This window comes from Chaetura pelagica, unplaced genomic scaffold (genome assembly GCF_000747805.2).
Source record: "Chaetura pelagica isolate M959 unplaced genomic scaffold, ChaPel_1.0 scaffold119, whole genome shotgun sequence".
Lineage (NCBI taxonomy): Eukaryota > Metazoa > Chordata > Aves > Apodiformes > Apodidae > Chaetura > Chaetura pelagica.
Window position 1 is genome coordinate 2,536,590 of NW_009954406.1, and position 20,863 is coordinate 2,557,452.

At 37.5% G+C, this 20,863-nt stretch overlaps 2 protein-coding genes across 2 annotated transcripts in view; one reads left to right on the plus strand and one right to left on the minus strand.

The window, feature by feature from the left end:
- The first annotated feature begins 452 nt into the window (after positions 1-452).
- Positions 453-14,163, plus strand: EIF3M (eukaryotic translation initiation factor 3, subunit M). The gene is made up of 11 exons (XM_010004268.1): positions 453-587; positions 1,164-1,296; positions 2,693-2,831; positions 3,112-3,235; positions 3,766-3,860; positions 7,534-7,617; positions 8,945-9,044; positions 9,501-9,582; positions 12,724-12,867; positions 13,407-13,467; positions 13,894-14,163. The coding sequence occupies exons 1-11, from the start codon at positions 453-455 to the stop codon at positions 14,012-14,014; spliced, it is 1,218 nt and encodes a 405-aa protein (XP_010002570.1). The 3' UTR covers positions 14,015-14,163.
- A 798-nt stretch (positions 14,164-14,961) lies between these two features.
- CCDC73 (coiled-coil domain containing 73) overlaps positions 14,962-20,863 on the minus strand; it is a 53,673-nt gene continuing 47,771 nt past the window's right edge. Inside the window, exons 17-18 of the mRNA XM_010004269.1 lie at positions 18,987-19,120; positions 14,962-15,162 (exon numbers count right to left, since the gene is read on the minus strand). Coding sequence (XP_010002571.1) covers positions 14,962-15,162; positions 18,987-19,120 — 335 coding nt within the window. The remainder of the gene's footprint in view (positions 15,163-18,986; positions 19,121-20,863) is intronic.

The window sequence follows — 20,863 nt, forward strand, 5'->3', positions numbered from 1 at the left end:
GGGCGCGTCCCTGGCCCGCCCCGCTGGGCCTGCCTGGTGCCGTGAGCGGGGCGTCTCCCGGGGGGTGAACAGGGGCAGCGAGCAAACTGCAAACCCCGAGATACGTCTGAACGCTTCGCAGCGCTTCACCTTCCTAGTGCTTTGTTCCCAGGGGGGAGAGCTGGTTCGGGGTGGGCTGGAGCGTTATGTAGTTTGGTTCTGCAGGGTTCTTCGGTATGGGAGCTTTTGTCTGTGAATGTCAGAGTTTGTAATTCCCAACGTCTCCGAAGGGGTGTATGTACGCGCAGCTGGCAGTCTGCCAGACATGCACACACAGCTCCTTGCCTTCAGTCTAGTTTCCTCTTGCCATAATGTCTAGTAAATCCCCACCAAGTGGTTAGTCTGAAACACCTTCAGTCCAGTGAAGGGCCCTGAGCATTTAACTGTGTGTTATCATAGCCTAAAGATTTGACATGGAACTTGATGTAAATGACACCAGGGGTGACAGTAGCATCCTGGGCAGAGTTTCCCTTGGCCAGATGTTGCATGTTTCCTACAGGTTGTCTCCAAAGGGTTGTGGTGCTGCTGCTGAAACCCTGGATTGTGCAGTTAGTGCATAGCCTGTCACTAGAGGAAAACAATTTTCTTGGCATAGGTTTAAATACTAGCAGAGTAAGGCAAGTGATGGCATGATGTTGGGAGCTGTCTTCAGCTTGTATTAAGACTAATAATAATGTACATTCTGCCTCCTCTAAAGTGGTTTTGCTTATATCGTTTTTCTTTTCTGATGAAGAAGCAACTAACTGGTTTTATTGTTTTGCCTGGAGTTTCCAGAGGGAGTAAAAGGTAATAAAAAAAGTCATAAGACTTAAACATCTTTGTCACAAAAACTTGCTGGGCCTCCTGTCCTCTAACTAGTTGTAAGTGACGTGTTCACACAGAACACTCAGCAGTGGTGTCATCTGTGCAGTTACTGCTAAAACCAGCACCTGACACCCAGCTGGTGTGTGGGTTGTACAGTGGAGGAGAGGGAGAGCTGTGGGATGCAGGATGGTGGGGAGAAGTGAGAGGAAGAGTAAGTAAGCAGCAGAGGAGTGTTTGCAGGACAAAAATCTGTAAGAAATTTAATTACTTTGCTGTTCTGTTTTGTGTGTGTGTTGTTGTTTTGGTTTGTTTCTATGAAGGCTGCAGAACTTCGAGCTTACTTAAAATCCAAAGGAGCAGAAATCTCTGAAGAAAATGCTGAAGGTGGACTTCATGTGGACTTGGCACAGATTATTGAAGTTTGTGATGTGTGCCTGAAGGAGGATGACAAAGGTTTGCATTTAAAGTCTGGTTGGTTTTGCTAACCATAGCATCATCCGTGCTGTCAAACAGTCACTGCTGGCAGAATTTGGAGGCACATTGCTTGGCTTGCAAGTTAATTGATGCACCTTTCCAGAACTGGAGGTGCTTGTTTCCCTCATTGCCATGTAATGCACTCTACCCCTCCCTTCTCCAGACACCCAGCACCCTTTGAAGAGGTTGGAAATCAGGCTAGACTGTGCTTGTTTTGAGCGAGTTGTAGATAAAATAGGTTTTCTCTCAGGAGATATGCAATAAAAGTCAGACTGTCAGTCAATGGCTGTGATGCAGAATGACAAAAAATAAGGTAACAACAAAAATTAAAACTAGACATTTTTAAATAGAAGTTTGAAGGCCTAAACGTTAATTGATAAATATTAGCTGAAAACACTAGGGTTATTCAGTAGTCGGTAACTTTTTGAGTTAAGGCTCTAGCTCCATAGAAGCTGCACTAATATGTCTTAATGACACTGACAGTGCTGCAGTTGCCTTAAATGGTCTTTCTGTGCCTCCTGGGCTCTGTACCAACATACAGCTTCCGTTTAAGAACTCTTACATGTGAAAAATCAACTGCTAATTTGAATAATAAGTGTTGTTTGCAAGAATGCATGGTTAATCTAAGAAGTACTTTTAAGTTTGGTTTTTTTCATGTTGCTTTTTACTGTAGGTAAATGAGCATGGAAGACTGGAGAAGGTTATTGCTCTGCTGTTTGATGTCCAGGTGTCATTTTGGGGAATAAATACTATTTTTCAGCTGTAATGAATTTTGTTCTTACATAGCTGATATTTGGGCAGACATGAAAAGAAAACACAAAATCTGTCTAATCCTGTTTGGCAAGGATGTGACCCCACACTTCCAACCGGAGCTGCGAGGCTTTGGTATATATTTTGTTTCTGCAGGCATTTTTCCTGTGATCTGACTTTCCCATGTGGTTCTGGTGAAATGTTGTTTGACACTTGAACACTAGGTGTTAGTATTCCCAATTTAGAACTGTGGGGCAGTTTTCTGGATGTACAGGAGGAAGCCACTGGTTTTTTTGAGACCAAAGCCTAAAGTTCTTCTGCCTTATGTGTGAACAGAGAATTTGGAGCAAGTTTGGTATCAAATACCAGATTCTGTTTTGACCTTACAGTGATAATTCTTGCTTTACATGGAGATGTGTTAGTGAAAGACCTCATGAGCCAAATCTTCCATACATTCTGATAAATATCTAGATTGGTTATGTTGGTATTTTCTCTCTTTTTATAGTTCTTGTCAGTGCAAAATAGTAAGTGAAGCAGAAGAAACTCTAGCACTAAATAGCTAATGATGGTTGCTGCTCATGGTTGTAAACAGCTGTCTGTTTTGGTTTGGTTTGGTTTTGTGCAGATGTTGAGAGTGTGATGAACAGTGTAGTCTCTTTGCTTCTTATCCTGGAACCTGAGAAACAGGAAGCACTGATTGAAAACCTGTGTGAGAAGTTAGTAAAATTTCGGGAAGGAGAGCGCCCATCTCTGAGACTGCAGCTGTGAGTATTGTGCAGCGGGAAGGGAGATGATGGTATCTTGCAGCTGTACATCTTGAAATCACAAGTGTGCTAAGTCTGTTGCAGGAAGCACTCTTTTTTTACCTTATTTTTCATTAAATAGAATATACTTCCTTTGCATTGCAATTCATTTAAGATGTGAGGTGCCACCAGGTGCTTTGCATGTCCTAACACACACCTTCATAGAAACATTGATGTGCACTCCGTTCAAGTTTTGGAAACATCTTTAACTTGTTTTTTTCCTTTCTTGTTTGTGGCTTAGACTGAGCAATCTCTTCCATGGTATGGATAAGAACACTCCTGTGAGATACACAGTGTACTGCAGCCTTCTGAAAGTGGCCTCGTCATGTGGTGCCATCCAGTACATTCCAACTGAGCTAGATCAGGTAATTAATGTGGTGCTTCCTAGTCATGGCCTTTGTTATTAACCATGTTACACCTCACTACAAATTAGTCAGTTGATACAAACCGTTTCTCCTTGTTAGAAATTGCCATTTCTCAGTGAAAAAATAAACACCTAATACAGAATTTCTTACCTTGTGAAGCTCTGTCTACTGAATCTAAATAAAGTTTCTATTTCTTTTCCATTTCTGATGCTGAATGTAGTTAGTTGAGTGTGCTTGATTCCTGTGAAAGTGAGAAGCTTTGATCAGGAGTGAGGCATCAGATTCTTCTCCCTTGCGCTGAAATCAGAGTGTATTGGAATCACTCATCCTTGCTTAGGAAGCAACATGGAGAGCACAGACTTTATGCTTCTCATGGGAAAAATTCCAGGTTCAGGATGGGTCAGAGGACTGAGGGAGAAATCTCTGTGCAATGTGTTTTCAATCCTTTTCTGCCTGAGAGAAAAAGAACTATTTTCCATTTTATTTTGGTTTTTCCCCCAGTGCTTCTTTTTCACTTGTGTTCTGCCTAGGTCCGAAAATGGATCTCTGACTGGAATCTCAGCACAGAGAAGAAGCACACTCTTCTGAGACTGCTGTATGATGTCCTAGTAGACTGCAAAAAAAGGTATCAAAGACAAATAATGGGTACTAGATGGCTGCATTTTAAGTTAATGTGTTATAAGTAATCTCTAGGGAAAGTATTTCTCACAGCACTTTTGAATTAATCTGTACTGAAAATCCAATCCAACTATACCTGTTTGGTTTTTTTTCCTTGTTATGTTTTTGTAGGACTCTTGCATTAAACCAGTGTTTCCAAGAATATTAAAGTTAGTATTGAATTAGATGCAAACCGCAGGCTCCCAAAATAAAAGTGTTCCTTTCTATTAATATTAATCTTTCAGCATTGTAGCATTATGCCAAGTTTATTATTTAATTGCACTTTTGACGTTTTAGTGCATGGTAGTGCTATCTCTTTTTTAATGATGTTGGGAGGCTTATCAATCACAGTTAACAGAATCAGTCTTATAATGTAAACATTACCTTTAGGACAGAGCTTTCCACTAGTCATGGAAATTAATGTCCACAGAATACCTGTTTGGCCATTTTAAATTATTACCCTGGATCATAAGAAGCATCTTTGATCTAACAAACTTGGCAGACCAGTGTTTTCTGGCATGTGAAGTAATCCTGTGTGTATCATGCTTGTAAATTGATGTAAGTCTTAACTGAGAGCTGTCAGCAGTTTATCTTCCAGATGTGATAGACTGTATTGACTCCATTGGCCAGGGCTATAGAGGTGGGCTGGTATCCAGAAGTGGTTTCAGCATGTAGTTCCACAACAGTTTCAGCCTGTCTAAACTGTCCCTGCTGCTGTTTGGGATGTGTGTGTGTGTTGTTTGCACCGTGCCTTTCCATTCACTCTCTTTGAGTTTGTTTTCCAAGTTTTTTTAATTTTCATAGTGAGGCAGCACAGGACCTCTACCCTGCTGACTTACACTGGTAGTAGCACTGCATTTTTATGCTTATGTGGTTTCAGAAATACCACACAGATACTCTGTAAGCCTTCTAGTCTTGTAAACATTTCTTATGCAGTTGTTTTATTGAGAGGTTTTAACTAGCTTAATTCCCATACTTAATAGCTAACTATTTTTATCTATTCTTGTTATCAAAACTGTGGATTATACATCTAATTTTTCTTCCCAGTGCTACCAGTAACCCTGCTGCCAAATAGTTTTTGCTTACTAATAATAGGTGATATTTTAAAGTTAGGCATTAAAAACTTGGACAAACCCTGTGATATATTACTCCTGCACTCAGTGTCCTTGCCATCTGTTGTAGCAAGCTTTGCACTGAGCAGGGCAATTTTTCAGAGCTCTTACACTTCTCTCCAGAAAAGAAAACAAGAAGTGACCTTAGCACCTTTGACCTGGCTCACTCTCCTGGATCAGTGGGCAGTATTTGCAATACTATGGGAAACTCTCAGGAGCATTCCAGCTTTAGCACTCAGGAATGTTGCCCTATCTAGCAGTATGGGAAGATAAGGAGCAACTGAAAAATAAGTAATAAAAATCATACCTCACTTAATGTGTTGATTTATAATGAAGGAAAAAGAACGTATAGTTGAAAACTGTTCAGTTTAATTTGTTGTTGTTGTTTTATGTTTTAACTTCACTCAGTGCAGCAGAAGAGATGGTTTTCATAGCTAGTAGATTTTTCCCCAGTGGATGAGTTGGTAGTGAACAGCTTGTTAGCTGATGAAGAATAGATGCTGCATTATGTTCTGTGTGATGTTACTTTTCCTCTAGCAATAAGTGAAAGTTTGGTTTATCAGTTTTTTTCCAGGCACTTTCTGGCTAAAGTTTCTTCTTTTTGGTGATCAGAATCCTCTTGATCTCTTTGAAGAGGGATTTTTATCTCTCCCATGATCAACTGAAGAAAAAAATTGGTGGTGGTGGCTGGGAAACAGGTGCTTGGGGTGGCTTGTTTCTGAGATGTGTGTTTGGTAGCTGAGCTTTGCAGGAGATAAGGTGCCTTCTCTGCTGCTTGTGCTCCTTGCTGTAAAGGATCTGCAGTAGAGTTTTGTGCCTCAGCTGTTTTCCTCTTCAGCATTTCCCTAGCTGTGTTGGTATGAAACTGGAAGGTAACACAACCTGCTTTCCAGCTACAGATGGAGTTTTACAGGCATGCGTGGTTTGCATTGAGCTCCAGAGTGGATCCCTGCTGTGAGGCCCTGAATACCATGCCAGGCACCAGCTCACAGCTGGTCTTTGCTATTAGCCTGGCAGGATTCAGAGTGGGGTTGATCTTGCTCAAGTTTACGTTCAAACAAGTCTGGCAAATCTGGTTATTAATACCTGTAGCAAAATGTCATCATGTCAGGCACCTGCAAAATAATGTTTTCATTTAATTTTAATTCTTGTGGAGCACAAAACTTTACCTTATATAGAAGCTGTCAGATAGTAGTTTTATGAGATTTAAAATAAATACCCATATAAAGATAGTGTCATTGTACTATAAAAGCCACTCAGACCTGTGCTGCTATATAGGTTAAACCCTTATCACAACACAATATGTAGTGGGAATGTTGTGTTCCTTCCTTCCCTGTGCAATTTATTTATTTTTCTTTTAAGGAAATTTTGTGGGTCTATCAGACAACATGGGGCAATTTGCTGCATCTGGAATTTGAGTGACTTTTTAGGAAGAGCTTAGCTTTATACTGTAACTTGCTGTACTCTGGAGAGCAGTATTCAGCCTTCCTCCTGTCCACTGAGCAAATACCTGTCAGTAAATCTGTCACCAGTCAGTGCCTGTTCATTGGAGGTGTCTGCAAACACAGCCTCTTGTTATCGAGGTTTGGTTGAATCAAGACCCATAGCCTGTCCTGAGGCACCAGCAAAATGTATTCTCTTTAAGGGAGAACTGCCACGGCCTTGTATTTTAATAGTTAGTAAGCCATGAGAAATAGGAAATGGATTTTTGTGTATATCCAGCATATTCAGTGTGTGTATATTTTTGCTGAACATTTTGTAAAAAGCTTCCGCGGTTGCTGGGCTCACTCACTAGTGGCAAGAACTGTTACGTGAAAATAAATCAAAATCTTAACGTGACACAGTAAGGGTCTGGCAGCTGGTCTGTAGTGACATTGATGAGCTGTTATTTACAAACAATCTGGGTAGACAAGGCAGTAGGTTTACTCAATTTTCCTAGAATGAATTGTTTTTCTAAAAGCTGTCTTGTCAGTGCAGCGTAGGGAGCTGCTTGCTTCACGGCAGCCTAAGCCAGTCTAATTGCCGGCTGCTTAACTTTGTCAGTAAAATGAGCAGCTCTCACTCTGAATACTTGAAGAGAGAATCTGTGAAGGAAGAAAAGGCAGCTTTTATACAGCCACTTTTCTGACCATAAATATTCTTTAAGATATGCCATTTTACATTTGAAATAAACTTTGCAGTGCTACTTACTCTGCAGTGATTAAATCCAGATGTGCATAAGAGGAGTATTCTAGTGAACTATATAAAGCTGTTCCTAGCTCAGAAAGCTTTTTCCATAACCAGCAGGTAATTTATCAATTTAAGAGAATGAAATGAAGGGTGAAGATAAACATTTTGTAGAACAAGAACTGAAAGAATACATCTAGTTAATTTGTTCTCTCCACTAGAATTAAAATGGATCATCTACAACTTTTTCAAGTGTAATTTAATTTGACCTATAACATCATAATGGAATTATTTAAATATTTGAATGTCTTGTTTGAACTATTTTTTCAGCAATCCTGAGGTAACTTTATTTTTCTCCTACAGTGACACTGCAGCAAAAGTAATGGTGGAACTACTGGGAAGTTACACAGAGGACAATGCCTCCCAGGCTAGAGTTGATGCTCACAGGTAATACTGACTTCCTTGTTTCCTTAAAAGTAACTTTTTCTCAATTGCTAAATTATGTTGATCACCTTACTATTGAAAGTATCAAATGGCCAGGCAGGCAAGGGCCTTGCCACAGCCTTTTTTCTATAGCGTGGCTGACTTTTGTTTATTTGTTCAGTCTAAGGTAGCTTTCATTGTTCCCAGGTTTAATGCACTGTGTAACTGCACAGGTGTACTGCTGAGAGATCAGCGTCAGGTAAAGGTGTTGTTTACATCAACTGTGCAATCAAAATTTGAATTGGCATTCTTTATTTCAGACTTTTTGCTTCCTGATTTTTTTGATTCTCTAACTTGGCATCTTATTTTCAAGTAGCATTTTCAGTTGAAAAGAATTTCTTGGTCTCTTTTCTAAGAGCAAGTACTAAGGATGTGAACTGCACAGAAATAAACTTGTTGGACAAGCTGGGAGTAAATTGATTCTTAACAGCATATTTTCCCCATTGGCCAATAGGAGTGAAAGCTTGTACTTTCACATATTACCTATGATGATTCTTTTTAGGAATTAGTAAGTCATGTAGTTCTGCCAAAAGCCAGCACTTCTCAAGGGAGTTGTTTATTCTTGAGCATGCAGGAAAATCAGGATGACTCATTTGAAAACTGAAGTTTCTGCATATAAATGACAATTTCATTGACTACCCCACAGCAATATGAGGCCTTTTACAGCTGAAGGAACACGCCTGCCTAGGCCTGATGATATTGCTTTGTCTGTGCAGGCCTTGGGTTCTTCTGGGCATATGTTGTGCGGCACTGTTGTGGTCTAGGCTGTCAGAGTCAGTGTAGCACTAAGTCTTCTAATGTGCTGCTGAACAAAGGCTTTCATCTAGAGTTCTAGAAACACTTCAGGTCTGTTTATAGTCTGGAGCTGCAACAGATGAATCATAGGCCTTGCAGTGTTTGGTACTGGGATTTTATCTGTTTTGTGTCACGTATTCAAGGATAATTAATCTTCCTAAACAATTCTATGAAATTTTAGGACAGTAAAATTACCTCTAGGAATGAAGGTTTAGCTGGAAGTAAATGCATAGATGGAAGTGGTAGGATGATCTGTGGTCTTACCACCTGGCAAATTTCATTTGTGATTCTAGTCAAATTACTTAATGCTTTTTGTTCCTTGTTTTTTTTTCATCTGCAAAATGAATATTAAAATTGCAATGTGACATGTCTTATATTTAAGCATAATTGAAGATCCTTGGGTGTTTTCTAGAAAGCAAAGAAAAACAAATTGAGTTACTTTTATTCATAGAAATATGGATTGCTATAAAAATAAGCATTTTCCTTTTCTAATTAGATGTATTGTACGAGCATTGAAGGACCCAAATACCTTTCTTTTTGATCATCTTCTTGCCTTAAAACCAGTCAAATTTTTGGAAGGAGAACTTATTCATGATGTAAGTAACTTTGTTTTTAGCAAGATGGTTTGATATCTGTGGAGTGCCTTATTTTATTAATGTCTTTTGAAATTCATTAGAATACTTATTATGTTAGTAACATTCAGATCAATGTACTGTTTCTTTTAGCGCTTTTGGAATTAAAAAATGAGAGCATTACACGTGAAATGTTTTCCTTTAGAAGTTTCAGAAAACTCAGTTACAAATCCTGCCCTTGCTTGAGTTCTGTAGCAAAGCTGCCTTTCAGGTCTGAGAAGAGGCACGAAGTTCAGCACAGGTTGCCCTCAACTACTGATAGAAGACAGACTTTTACCTGTTAATGGTTTGTTTTTCTGTTCAATACCAATAGGTTTTTTTACATAAATATATGTATGTATGTATGTATATTCCCAGGCTGCAGAGAGGGAAACATAGGTAATATTTAAACTGTTCTTGTATTTGTTTTCCATCTTCTAGCTCTTGACAATTTTTGTAAGTGCTAAACTAGCATCCTATGTCAAGTTTTATCAGAACAACAAAGACTTCATTGACTCCCTTGGTAAGTTTTCAGATCATTGAATGTCTGTTTTCATGGCTAAAGATATGGAAGCTGCAAAGTGCTTCAGTTTGAGCCCATATATTGAAGCCAAGGAAATTTAATAGGCATTTTAAAGAATGGCTTGAGTTTGTAGACTCCAATCTCTACTAGATTGTAAATGGAACATCTAGCTGCAGTTTGTTTTACTAGGACAAGCTGTTTTACCTTTTAAGAAGGGAATTTTAATGCATTGACACTCCAAGCTAGGCCAGAGATCATGACTGTCCTGAGTAAGCCAGCACCTTGTGTATACCTCTTACAATTTTTCTATGATCAATAACTTCATAGCAGCAAATACTTCTGAACAGCGAGATAAACCACACAAATGATATGTGTGTGTCTGTGTGTGCTGGTGCATTAGACCTAGCAAGCCAGTCTGTCCCAGTTAATTTGTTTCATCACATGAAGCAATGTGATGGAATGTTAATGTCAGCACCCTCTTTATTTACACACTGTGGAAAAAAGGAGTAGTAATTAACACTTTGACACTCCCCCGTTGATGTGTAATTGACTGTTGCAAAGGAGCACTGGTTCATAAGCTATTGCATGCATTAAAATGACGTTTTTTATATTCCAGCTTTTTAGGACAGGGGTCAGTGACAATGCAGAAATTGCTCAATGATGCAGATTTTTTTATGACTGCATTAAGGTTTTGACATATTGGTAATGAATAAATGTTTCCATAAAAATCAGATTTATATTTTTTTATAACTTTGATTTTGAAGTGACACTTGAATACCAGCTGAATGCGTTTGAGGAAAGGCAGAGATTCAGTAAAACAGAGTTTAGTGCAGCCTTTTAACACATGCATTATTTTGTTTAATGGAGTGTGGTACAATTCTGAGAATAATTACCCTCAAAGCTTTAAAATGCTGGTACTTTGGGTATTAAAATGATGGAAACTTCAGGATTTTTTTGAGGGATGGAATTAGGAGCAAGGTTTTGGTAGTCTGTAAATGTGTTTATAGGATAAGCATCCTTTTCGTCATGTTTATTTGAACATCAGCTATGTAGAAGACTTACTGTTTTATTTCTTAGGGAAAAATGAGTTTTGCATTGTGCTTATTTTTATGTATTGAAATGGCTTATCTGTTATTTGTCCGTAGAAGTATTTGCTGAAAATGCTGCTGTGCTTATATGTGAATAAATTTCTGGAAGAATAATGACACATATACATGGTATTAGTTGTGTAATATACAGTGGGCATGGTTTGTTTTGCCTCCCTGTAGGTGTTCATCTCTCTGAGTATACGGTGTGTGCATTTTCAGGATATCTAGGATTCACATAATCGTAGTAAAATCCTCTAATATCTATGTGGCTGTTTTGAAAGACAGCCTTACTTCTATGATCTTGATTTCTCACCTGATTTATGTTGTACTCAGAAAATTCTGAATTTCTTTGAGCAGTGGACAAAGTAGAGATTGTGAGGCAGTGCAAACTAGAGTGCTAGGAACTTGGTCTGAGTGTTTCAGCCATGCCTTTGAAAAATAAGGGCAGTTTGGTATAGAATTATAGAATTAATTATAGAATTATAGAATTGTAGAATTAAATATGTAGAATACAATTATTAGGTGAGGCATTCAAAAATTGTTTAGAACACCTATCATCTGCTCCCCAAAATAAACAGATTTTTAACTATGCTTTAAAGATTATTTTAAAAAATAACTTGCCAAGATATGGGTCTTTAAAGTAAAGGGAAAATAATAAGATGTTTTCAGTGACAGTACAGTCATCAACTTTAGTTCTAACCTTTCCTGGATCAGGACCAATTAAAACTAGTCTCTGAAAGCTGTGCAGTGAAGGCTCCTACAGGTGGCATCAGTTTGTTACAATTTGTTGCTTTATTAATGCTGACAACTTAGGCCAACAGTAGCACTATCAGTGTCAACTGAATCGCCCTAACATGTCCACATTTAATCTGGTGTTATCAGCAGTCTTTTTCGGAAAGTTAATCAGCATCTCATTTGCATTTGTTAATTAGGGTTAATGTGTGCTAATTGATTTCTTGATGCTTGTAGAGTTCCATTAAACCCAGTTAGGTATAGTTGTTGGTGCTTCTTGTTGGTATGAATTATGGTGATCACGTTTTTGTTGAATCAGTGCCAAACAGTGAACCTGCATCATAATTATAGCTAATTAACACAACATGGTGTCCTGCACTAATGTGCTTTCTTACTAGTGTATGGATTTTTATGTTATAAATTAGTGCATGTATTTATGCTATAAATTCCAAACTTAAATATTTACTGGAGCAATGCAAATGTTTATAACACCATTCAAAACCAAAATTATTGATGTTGATTTTAAGCAAACTGCCTCTGAAATCTTAGTTGGTACCTCACAGAACTCAGATTAAGAGATGTCTTGGTTCATTCATCTCAATGTCTTGGCTTTGTTGACCTAGATTCTTTTCAGGAAAATGGTCTCTGATTTAGATGTACAAGCCCTTGGCTCAATTCCTTGTGTTGCCAGTCACACAATCATGTAAAAGGTCTAACCTCACTTTTAATACCCGTTCCTCTCTTCTTGAAGGACACTTTTTTGCCACCCTAGATGATGTGACTCATGATGCTTTTTTTGCTGTAGTATAATAAAACAGTTAAGCTGGTGCCAAAACACATTTTTTGGCACAAAAATGTTGTCAAACCATTACTGGGAGAGGTTTATTTTCATCAACTACATGAGAATGAGCAGTGATGGTGTAAGAAGATCATGACATTACCAGAGGTGTACTTTCCATTTCCAGATGTGACTGAAAATTTCACTTGCACCCTCACCACCTAAAATTCTGTTGAGGTGATGTATTTACTGTTCCAAAAAAAAATCTCTGTGCTTCATTTTTGTAAATACTTACTACCTTTTACTGACAATGAGCCCTTTGATGCATTCTCAACTAAACTAGCTATTTTACCAAAAAAAAAGGAAGGTGCAAGAATTAATGTTTTACCTACAGAAATTTTTGGTAAGGACAGGTGGAGTATTTTTGTGATGAGAAATAAATTTTAAATTCTTGGAAGCATATATGGTAAAAAACATGAAAAGCATAGTAATTGATTGTTGAATTATAATCAATATCCATAAGCTATGAACACTTCTCCACAGGATTGTTGCATGAACACAATATGGCAAAAATGAGGCTACTTACTTTCATGGGAATGGCTGTAGAGTGTAAAGAAATATCATTTGATACAATGCAACAGGAACTTCAGATTGGAGCTGATGATGTTGAAGCATTTGTTATTGATGGTAAGAACTGCCGTTCCATACTTCACACAGTGCTAATGGACTAGACTTTTTATAGTCTTCTAAGCTAATGTTATATTTTCAGAAACATTCATTTTTAATTTGTGTTTGTTGCAAGATACAGCTGCAAAACTTTGTGCTTAAATACACGTAACTGTTGTCTTCTAAATAGTCTTTTTCTTTTCAGTGATGGGCTGTAATTCTTTATAGAACTAGTAAATTGTTTGAGGTTTAAATTTGTCATCTGGCTTTGTTGTCATTAAAACAGGATGTGTTTGTAGGGGAGAAAAGTTCATAAAAACTATACAGGATATTGCTTTAATAGACTGGCACCAAACAATAGGACTCATGCATGATCTTCATCTTGTTACATCATCTTGCTTTTCTGCCTACTAGACCGTTAAAACCAACAGCACAACAATATTAAGTCAACCTCTGTGTTTTCATGTTCGTATTGCTCTAATTTTGAACAGTTTCAATGCAGTTAAATACCTTTGCACAATCCTGAAAATATTGCTTAAAACAGCATTGCTTTTTTGCAGCTGTAAAGACAAAGATGGTGTACTGCAAAATAGATCAGACACAGAGGAAAGTAGTTGTCAGGTAAGACTTAATTCTTCATAGCATTTTGCAGAACTTAGTATGTTCTAATTATTTCACTTACATTTGTAGAATATTTTAACTAGAAGCCAGGTATTGTTCCTATCAGTTGCTGGTAGTTAAATAGTTGCTATTTATCATAATTTTATTAAAGCTCACACTGAATGTGATTAGCTTATTTAATGAAAGAGTCCTATTTTCCAGCACATTTCATTTAATGACCTAATAGTGACAAGAATACTAATGGCTGTTGTTGCTTTAAATATTTGGGAAGGCTACAGAATTCTCTGAGTAGTAAAGTGCAGCCCTTTATATAGAGAAAATAAACATTTCCCTGTTCACTTGTGAAAGTAAAGCAATGCTGTAACAGAATTCTTAGGTGAGCATGACATCTAGTAATCATCTTCCCATTTTGTTTTACTTCTCTAGTCACAGCACACATCGGACTTTTGGAAAGCAGCAGTGGCAGCAATTGTATGACACTCTAAACACCTGGAAACAAAACTTGAATCAAGTGAAAAACAGTCTCCTCAGTCTCTCAGACACCTAAAACATTTTTTTTACCTAGTCATGTCACTTGAGATTAAATTTATTCAAAACTTTGACAACTGTTGTTTCCTAATGTATACAATTGGTTTAAAGAAGACAAATATTCTAAATTCCAACACAAGAAAAGCAATAAAAGTAATAATGGGAAATACCTTCTGTTGATTTTCTTGAATCATTAGCACCAACAAACAGTTGCAATATTGGTTATACTTCTTCTGTTCTTGTTTAAATTTACAATATGAGGATCTTTCTTTGCAAGAGGTGGGAGATCAGCAAAATGATAGTGCAAGTAGTTGTAAAGTAAAAGAAAATTTCCCTTATTCATGAAGGGAGGAAGAATGTGAGCCAGTTAGAAGGGAAGTTGTGTGAAGCAAGATCTGCAGCCTTGTCTCTGTCAATCATACCTGATGCTTTAGTGTTGAATGAGACCTTATTGATACGGAATTAACTACAACAGATAAATTTAATAATTTGGCAGTAAAGGTAAGCAGAAGATTTTTTTGTTCAGCCCATTAGAACTCCTGTAAGTTGATACAAATTTTTGTAGGAACCATTGTATTTTTAAACAGTTGCAGCTTATTTTGCTTGAAAACCAGTTTAACAAAGAAACCAAATTGAGGAATTTCAGCCAAAACTTGTGAGGAGCAGGAAGAGGGTACTCTCAAGTAATTATTTAATTTTACTTAATGGATATTAAAACATTAACTTGTGAACTTTTAAACTTTGTGGAAAACCCATAATACCTTGGATTGGATTGCAGAAACAAGGAACTAACACTATCATTAGGAACTGTATCAATTTTTTAACATTAAAAAAGGTCTATTGTATTAAAACATGAAAGCACTGTGCACAGATACCATATTCTGTAGGGATACTTCTACAAATCTGTTTTATGTTAAGTGATTTATCTGTGCCTGAAAGATCCTTTTTATCTCCTTCCACTGATCTTCACTCGCCTTCTTCGTATTTTCTTTTTCTTGCTGAATGAAGTCTCTCCAAATTCAGGAGTTTCTCAATTTCTTCTATTTGGGTTTGCACAGTGGAGTTACAATTTGAACAGCTGTCCTCATCCCTCAGTGCACTTTCACTTGCTGGAGTTACAGTTGTGTGAGAAGACTTCTGCTCGTGCTGCAAGGCAGCAAATCTCATCTGACAGAACAAATTTAGCAGTTAATCCAGTGAAATTCAGGTACAAAGGTTCAGATTTTTGGATATTGGTGAGCATTAAGCAAGCAAGTAAAGGTGAACAGAGTTAGTTGGAAAAAATGTGTTTATTTTGAAGTGCTTGCTTCAGCTTTAATTTAGAAAAGTTGGTAATGACAAAGATAGATTTATACACCAAACCTTAACATAAGACTTGGTACAGAAGGGTGTGATTTAGAAAAAAAAAAAAAAGACCTTGTACTAGAATGCGATTAGCAAAATAAATAGTTTAATTAAACAGTTTAATGTTGCAATTGACATCTCTATTGCTATGCAAGCATTTGATTAACAAAACCCCAAATCATGAGGTTTATAGTGTTAACTCCCTCTGTGATTGCTGTATAGATTAGAAAGCAAACCTTATCAACTCTCACAGGGTTTGTAATAGGTCGGGGGTTTTATGTTAAAAATATTTCTGCTCTTTGAATGGTTTTAATACTTCATATCTGTCCAAATCAAGCACATCTCTCAACACAGTTTTTTGCTCACCCAGCTCCTCCTCCCAGGGAGGCCAGTGTGTAGCACCTGCCCCAGCACAGGTACACAACAAGCCATGTGACACAGAGCCAGCATTGTTCTGGCTCCTGGGGTTCTGTAATGTGACATCAAATACTTTGGTTGCTGGCTGGGCTAATGCTCTGAGAGGGATCACAAGCTAAGCCTTTCCTCCTCTGCTCAATTTTTCTAGTACTAGGGAACTGTGCCTGAGCCAGCCTGTAAGCCACAAAGTCTTTATCAGGCCTGCCTTTATTTTAGCACATGATTTTCATGCTAAAACTTTCCTCTGGTGGCACACAAGCATTTCTTGATGTTCAAAATATGAGCAATAAACTTTATGCAAATTGTTCACTTAGCCTATCTGTAGCAACATTACTGTCATGCAGCTGAGGACACTAATACTTCAGGGCAGTAACAACTATAATCACCATTTCAATGAGAAAATAACTTCTTTATTTTGAGCAATAATGTTTTCAACCTGTTAAATCTCCCATAGATTAGCAAAATAAATAGTTTAATTAAACAGTTTAATGTTGCAATTGACATCTCTATTGCTATGCAAGCATTTGATTAACAAAACCCCAAATCATGAGGTTTATAGTGTTAACTCCCTCTGTGATTGCTGTATAGATTAGAAAGCAAACCTTATCAACTCTCACAGGGTTTGTAATAGGTCGGGGGTTTTATGTTAAAAATATTTCTGCTCTTTGAATGGTTTTAATACTTCATATCTGTCCAAATCAAGCACATCTCTCAACACAGTTTTTTGCTCACCCAGCTCCTCCTCCCAGGGAGGCCAGTGTGTAGCACCTGCCCCAGCACAGGTACACAACAAGCCATGTGACACAGAGCCAGCATTGTTCTGGCTCCTGGGGTTCTGTAATGTGACATCAAATACTTTGGTTGCTGGCTGGGCTAATGCTCTGAGAGGGATCACAAGCTAAGCCTTTCCTCCTCTGCTCAATTTTTCTAGTACTAGGGAACTGTGCCTGAGCCAGCCTGTAAGCCACAAAGTCTTTATCAGGCCTGCCTTTATTTTAGCACATGATTTTCATGCTAAAACTTTCCTCTGGTGGCACACAAGCATTTCTTGATGTTCAAAATATGAGCAATAAACTTTATGCAAATTGTTCACTTAGCCTATCTGTAGCAACATTACTGTCATGCAGCTGAGGACACTAATACTTCAGGGCAGTAACAACTATAATCACCATTTCAATGAGAAAATAACTTCTTTATTTTGAGCAATAATGTTTTCAACCTGTTAAATCTCCCATGCTCTTTTCTAAGGCTTCTGAAAGACACAGATCATACTTCATTGCAAGCCACTAGTCAAAATCTCTGGAGTAGCACATATGGCTGCATCTCTCCTAATATTCCAAGAGAAAACCTTTCATTTTAGGTCTTCCACGTGTGGAAGTGAAATTTTCCGGTAAAATAAACCCACGCCCTGTTAGTTGGGTTTTACTGAAGACAACAAGCATTAGACCTCTTTGGAGAAATAATCGTAGTTGTGTAACATACATAGAATTTTTATACAGTTCTGTGATGGAGGGTTTAGAATAAAGCTTAAAAATATAACCTCAACTCTCAAACTAAAAGGCCTCAGCATTTTCATGATAAAATACAAGTAAAATGTGTCTTATTGTCATTGCATCCTATGGGACACACATGAAAAAACACTCATTATTGAATAGTATGACTGCATGTTAGGGACTTAAGTTTAAACTGAGCTGAGGATGCTTATTCATCCTTTCCTTGGTACTCGGGCATGCAGAGACTGATCTTCAAAACAGGTCTTCATAGTTATACTAGAATTTTAAGTGCACCCCTAGGATTTATTTTTAATTTTTATCATTTTTAGAGTAAATTGTTTGAATGAAACTGCCCAAATTGTAGAGAGCATAATAGTTCTGCTCTAGTTATAATCACACATGTTGAATCAAAAAAAGAAACTGAGCAGCAAAAAAAAGACTGTTGAGCCTATTTTTAATCTCCCAGCAGCTTTTTCATATCGGTCATAAAAACGACAAATTTGAGAACAGAAGGTATTAGAAGGACACCAACACAGAAGGGAGGGGAATGGTCTGCAATATCCCAGACTGAGATTTCCTAGATTAAGTATTTGGAAAATAATCTAAGGTCAAAGCAGCCAGGCACTCTGATCTTGTCCATCTCAGCTTTTACTCAGCTAGCACATAAGGACCTTTAGTTTGGAGGTGACAAAGCAGATATAATCACAATCAGATAATGCAATACAGCCTTGTATTAGCTGTAGATTAGGTATTTTAGTTTTCTCAATCCCTGGCTCCATATAAGTGAGAAAACGCACAGTAAATATCACCACTATGTGTGGTGAAAAAATGCATCTAATTGCATTCCCAAGTAGAGTCATGTGAGGTAAGCTGAGCAATTAAAACATCAGTCTTTGCTTCTGAATTTCAGAGAATCTGAATGCTAATGGCATTGACAGCTCATTAGTCCACTCAAGTCTGCCAGATTTGTCACTTGAAAACATTATACACCCTGACCTCAAAGCTCATCCAAAAAAAGACAGGCAGAACTACCTGAGAAATACCTCTAGTACCTCTTCTAAAAAGGGAGGTCATTACAGCTCTCAATCATTGTATCACTTTTGAAGAGCATGTTTAGCATTAGGTCAAGTCAAGCTCCACAGTATAACATAGATCTAAAAATGGAGGATAAGCTATTGCTAGAGCATTCCTAAATGAAGCTGTCTTGCAGGGAAACTGTAGGTTTAATTCTCTGCTCTTACACATTTGTGTAATGTCATCCTACTAAATAAGATAGCTTCAAATATGGCACCACATCACTGCAGCATAGAATAAACAGGCTGTAATTCATAGATCTGGTGAATTTTCAGTCCTTCACTGATTCTTTCAAATAACATGTTCCTATCAAGTAATAATGGAAACAATGTTTTTATACTTTGACATGTTACTTTTTTTTCTTTCCCTTTTTTTTTTACCCTCTACTTTTACTGTAGGTGATGATTTTTATTAGGGTACACAATGAACTACCCTCTTCCTCCCCTCCCAAACAGACTGGTTAGCATCTGTTTGATTCATATGCTGTGACTTTTTCCTGCTGCTTTCTATCAACCTTAATTGTGAAAAATGGTGCCTTGTTGCCCTTTTGATATTATTTTGTAGATTGACTCAGTCTTAAAGTATCCAGATGCTTACAGTTGTACAAATATCTGTGGAATTAGCTCACTGAGGTCTGGTCCGCAATATTTTTAATTGACTTACATGTTCTGTGGGAAAAGAAGAATCATAAAAAGTCTTTGCTGTAGCATTCCATTCTTCACCAGGGTCTCCCTGGGGGTCTGGTTGGATACTAGAGGTATTCAACGTGTCGGCAGCTCTGTTAAAACTGGTGAAACCTGATTGACAAAAAGGAAATGGTAATAACTGCAATTTAGTCTCAAGGCACTAATTGTTAAGTAACTAAACTTCTCGTTTACCTCTGATCTTAAAAATCACGTCTTTCTGTTTTAAGCCACTGAAACTCTGTTATAGGCTTTTCCCTCTTCATTTTTTTCCTTTCACATAGTTCATCTATTTTGCCTCTAAAGATACGTTTCTACTCTGATTTAAAATGGTTTATATAATTTTCAAATATTAATGAAAAATTAAAATTGTGATTTATAGAAAGTGTATGGATTCTGAATATTCTAAATGGATTTTTTTTTTTTAACAGTGTTACTGAAAGACTCACCTTCTGGTAATGATAAAATACATTAGTATTGCCATCCTGACGTGATATTCCAAGGTAGCTTGTAATAAAAAAGATAGGCTAAATACAAATTTTTTTAGACAATAAATAAGGAGTCTTTTTGTAAATGGCTATACCCACTCTTTCAGGAAATCAAGCTATAGCTATCTAGTAAAGGTAGGAAAGGCAAATAAGTACATTAGCCACAGTAGACTACAATGCTCCAATCTCACAATGGCTTTATGCACTGCTAGCAGACTGCTCAAACCAGCATCAAGTTCCTTGCAAGATCAAAACACAACTGTACTTTCACAGCAGCTCATAATGCAAACAGGAGCTGTTTTGTCATGACACAGACTGCTAGAATGGTAAAATCTTTGTTTCGCTCTGAAAAGACATGTTTCCTCATGGTTATTTAACAGTTAACTCAGAACACTTGCCCATGCTCAGTTCATTCCTCCACTTTGTGATGTGGAGTGTTGTACAAATAGTCAATTTCATTGTGGTAAGGAGTTCAAGGAGTTCCCTCAGATAAACACTTTCACCAATGCTCTTCACCCCTGGGTCTCCCAAATGGCTAAACTGTGCTTCAGGAAGTTAAAAAATAAGAATAAAAATTAAAATTTAGGAACACTGTCCACATGGATCTCACTCCAGGTTTGCCATTTGGGAAAATGTCTGAAAATGAAACAACAAAAACCAACCACAACAAATCTTGGAAGTTGTAGTGCTAAGTACCACAATGGCTTATGGTGCCCTGACAATAAGGTTCTCTCTACTCTCCAAAAGAGCTGCAGGATTCAGAGGGGAAGCTGAAGTAGGCACCCTACTTATATTATCTTTTACTATGTTCAGTTACTGAAGTAGAGAAATAGCTGCAAAGGAACTGAAGTCAATTTACTGTGGATATACAGATGATGCTTTTATGACTTTGGTAAAAGATTGAGTTTAAAAATGGCGCTTTTAGTAAATAAATATAGGGGTAACCTAGCAGCTGGTTTTATTGCAAAACAAATATAAAATACATTTTTCCACATTTCAGTAATGATTTAGAAACATGCAGAGTAAAGTTCATATTTACTGTGTTCATATTTCACGTGTGTAAAGTATTGCTCAGCAAATAATCACTGTCACCAGTAGAGGATGAAAAAGCTTCTTGAGCACTCGTAGCAGCTAGATGTGTTTTCCAGAGCTTCAAAGCACATTATAAACTTCTCCTTTCACACAGTCAACATATTCAGATGGTTTTACATGTTCATCTGAATTAAAGATCAGAGAATCAGAAAATCATAGAACACCAGGTAGGAAGGGACCTCAAGGATCATCTGAGCCAACATTTTTAGGTACTACTCTAGTTTATATGAGATGGCTCAGCACCCTGTCAAGCTGAGACTTAAAACTATCCAATGTG

Coding starts and splice junctions, on each gene's coding strand:
- EIF3M (XM_010004268.1), top strand. CDS start 453: ATGGAACTTGATGTAAATGACACCAGGGGTGACAGTAGCATCCTGGGC. Junction 588..1,163: donor CTGAAACCCTGGATTGTGCA/GTTAGTGCATAG, acceptor GTTTCTATGAAG/GCTGCAGAACTTCGAGCTTA. Junction 9,583..12,723: donor AGACTTCATTGACTCCCTTG/GTAAGTTTTCAG, acceptor ACTTCTCCACAG/GATTGTTGCATGAACACAAT.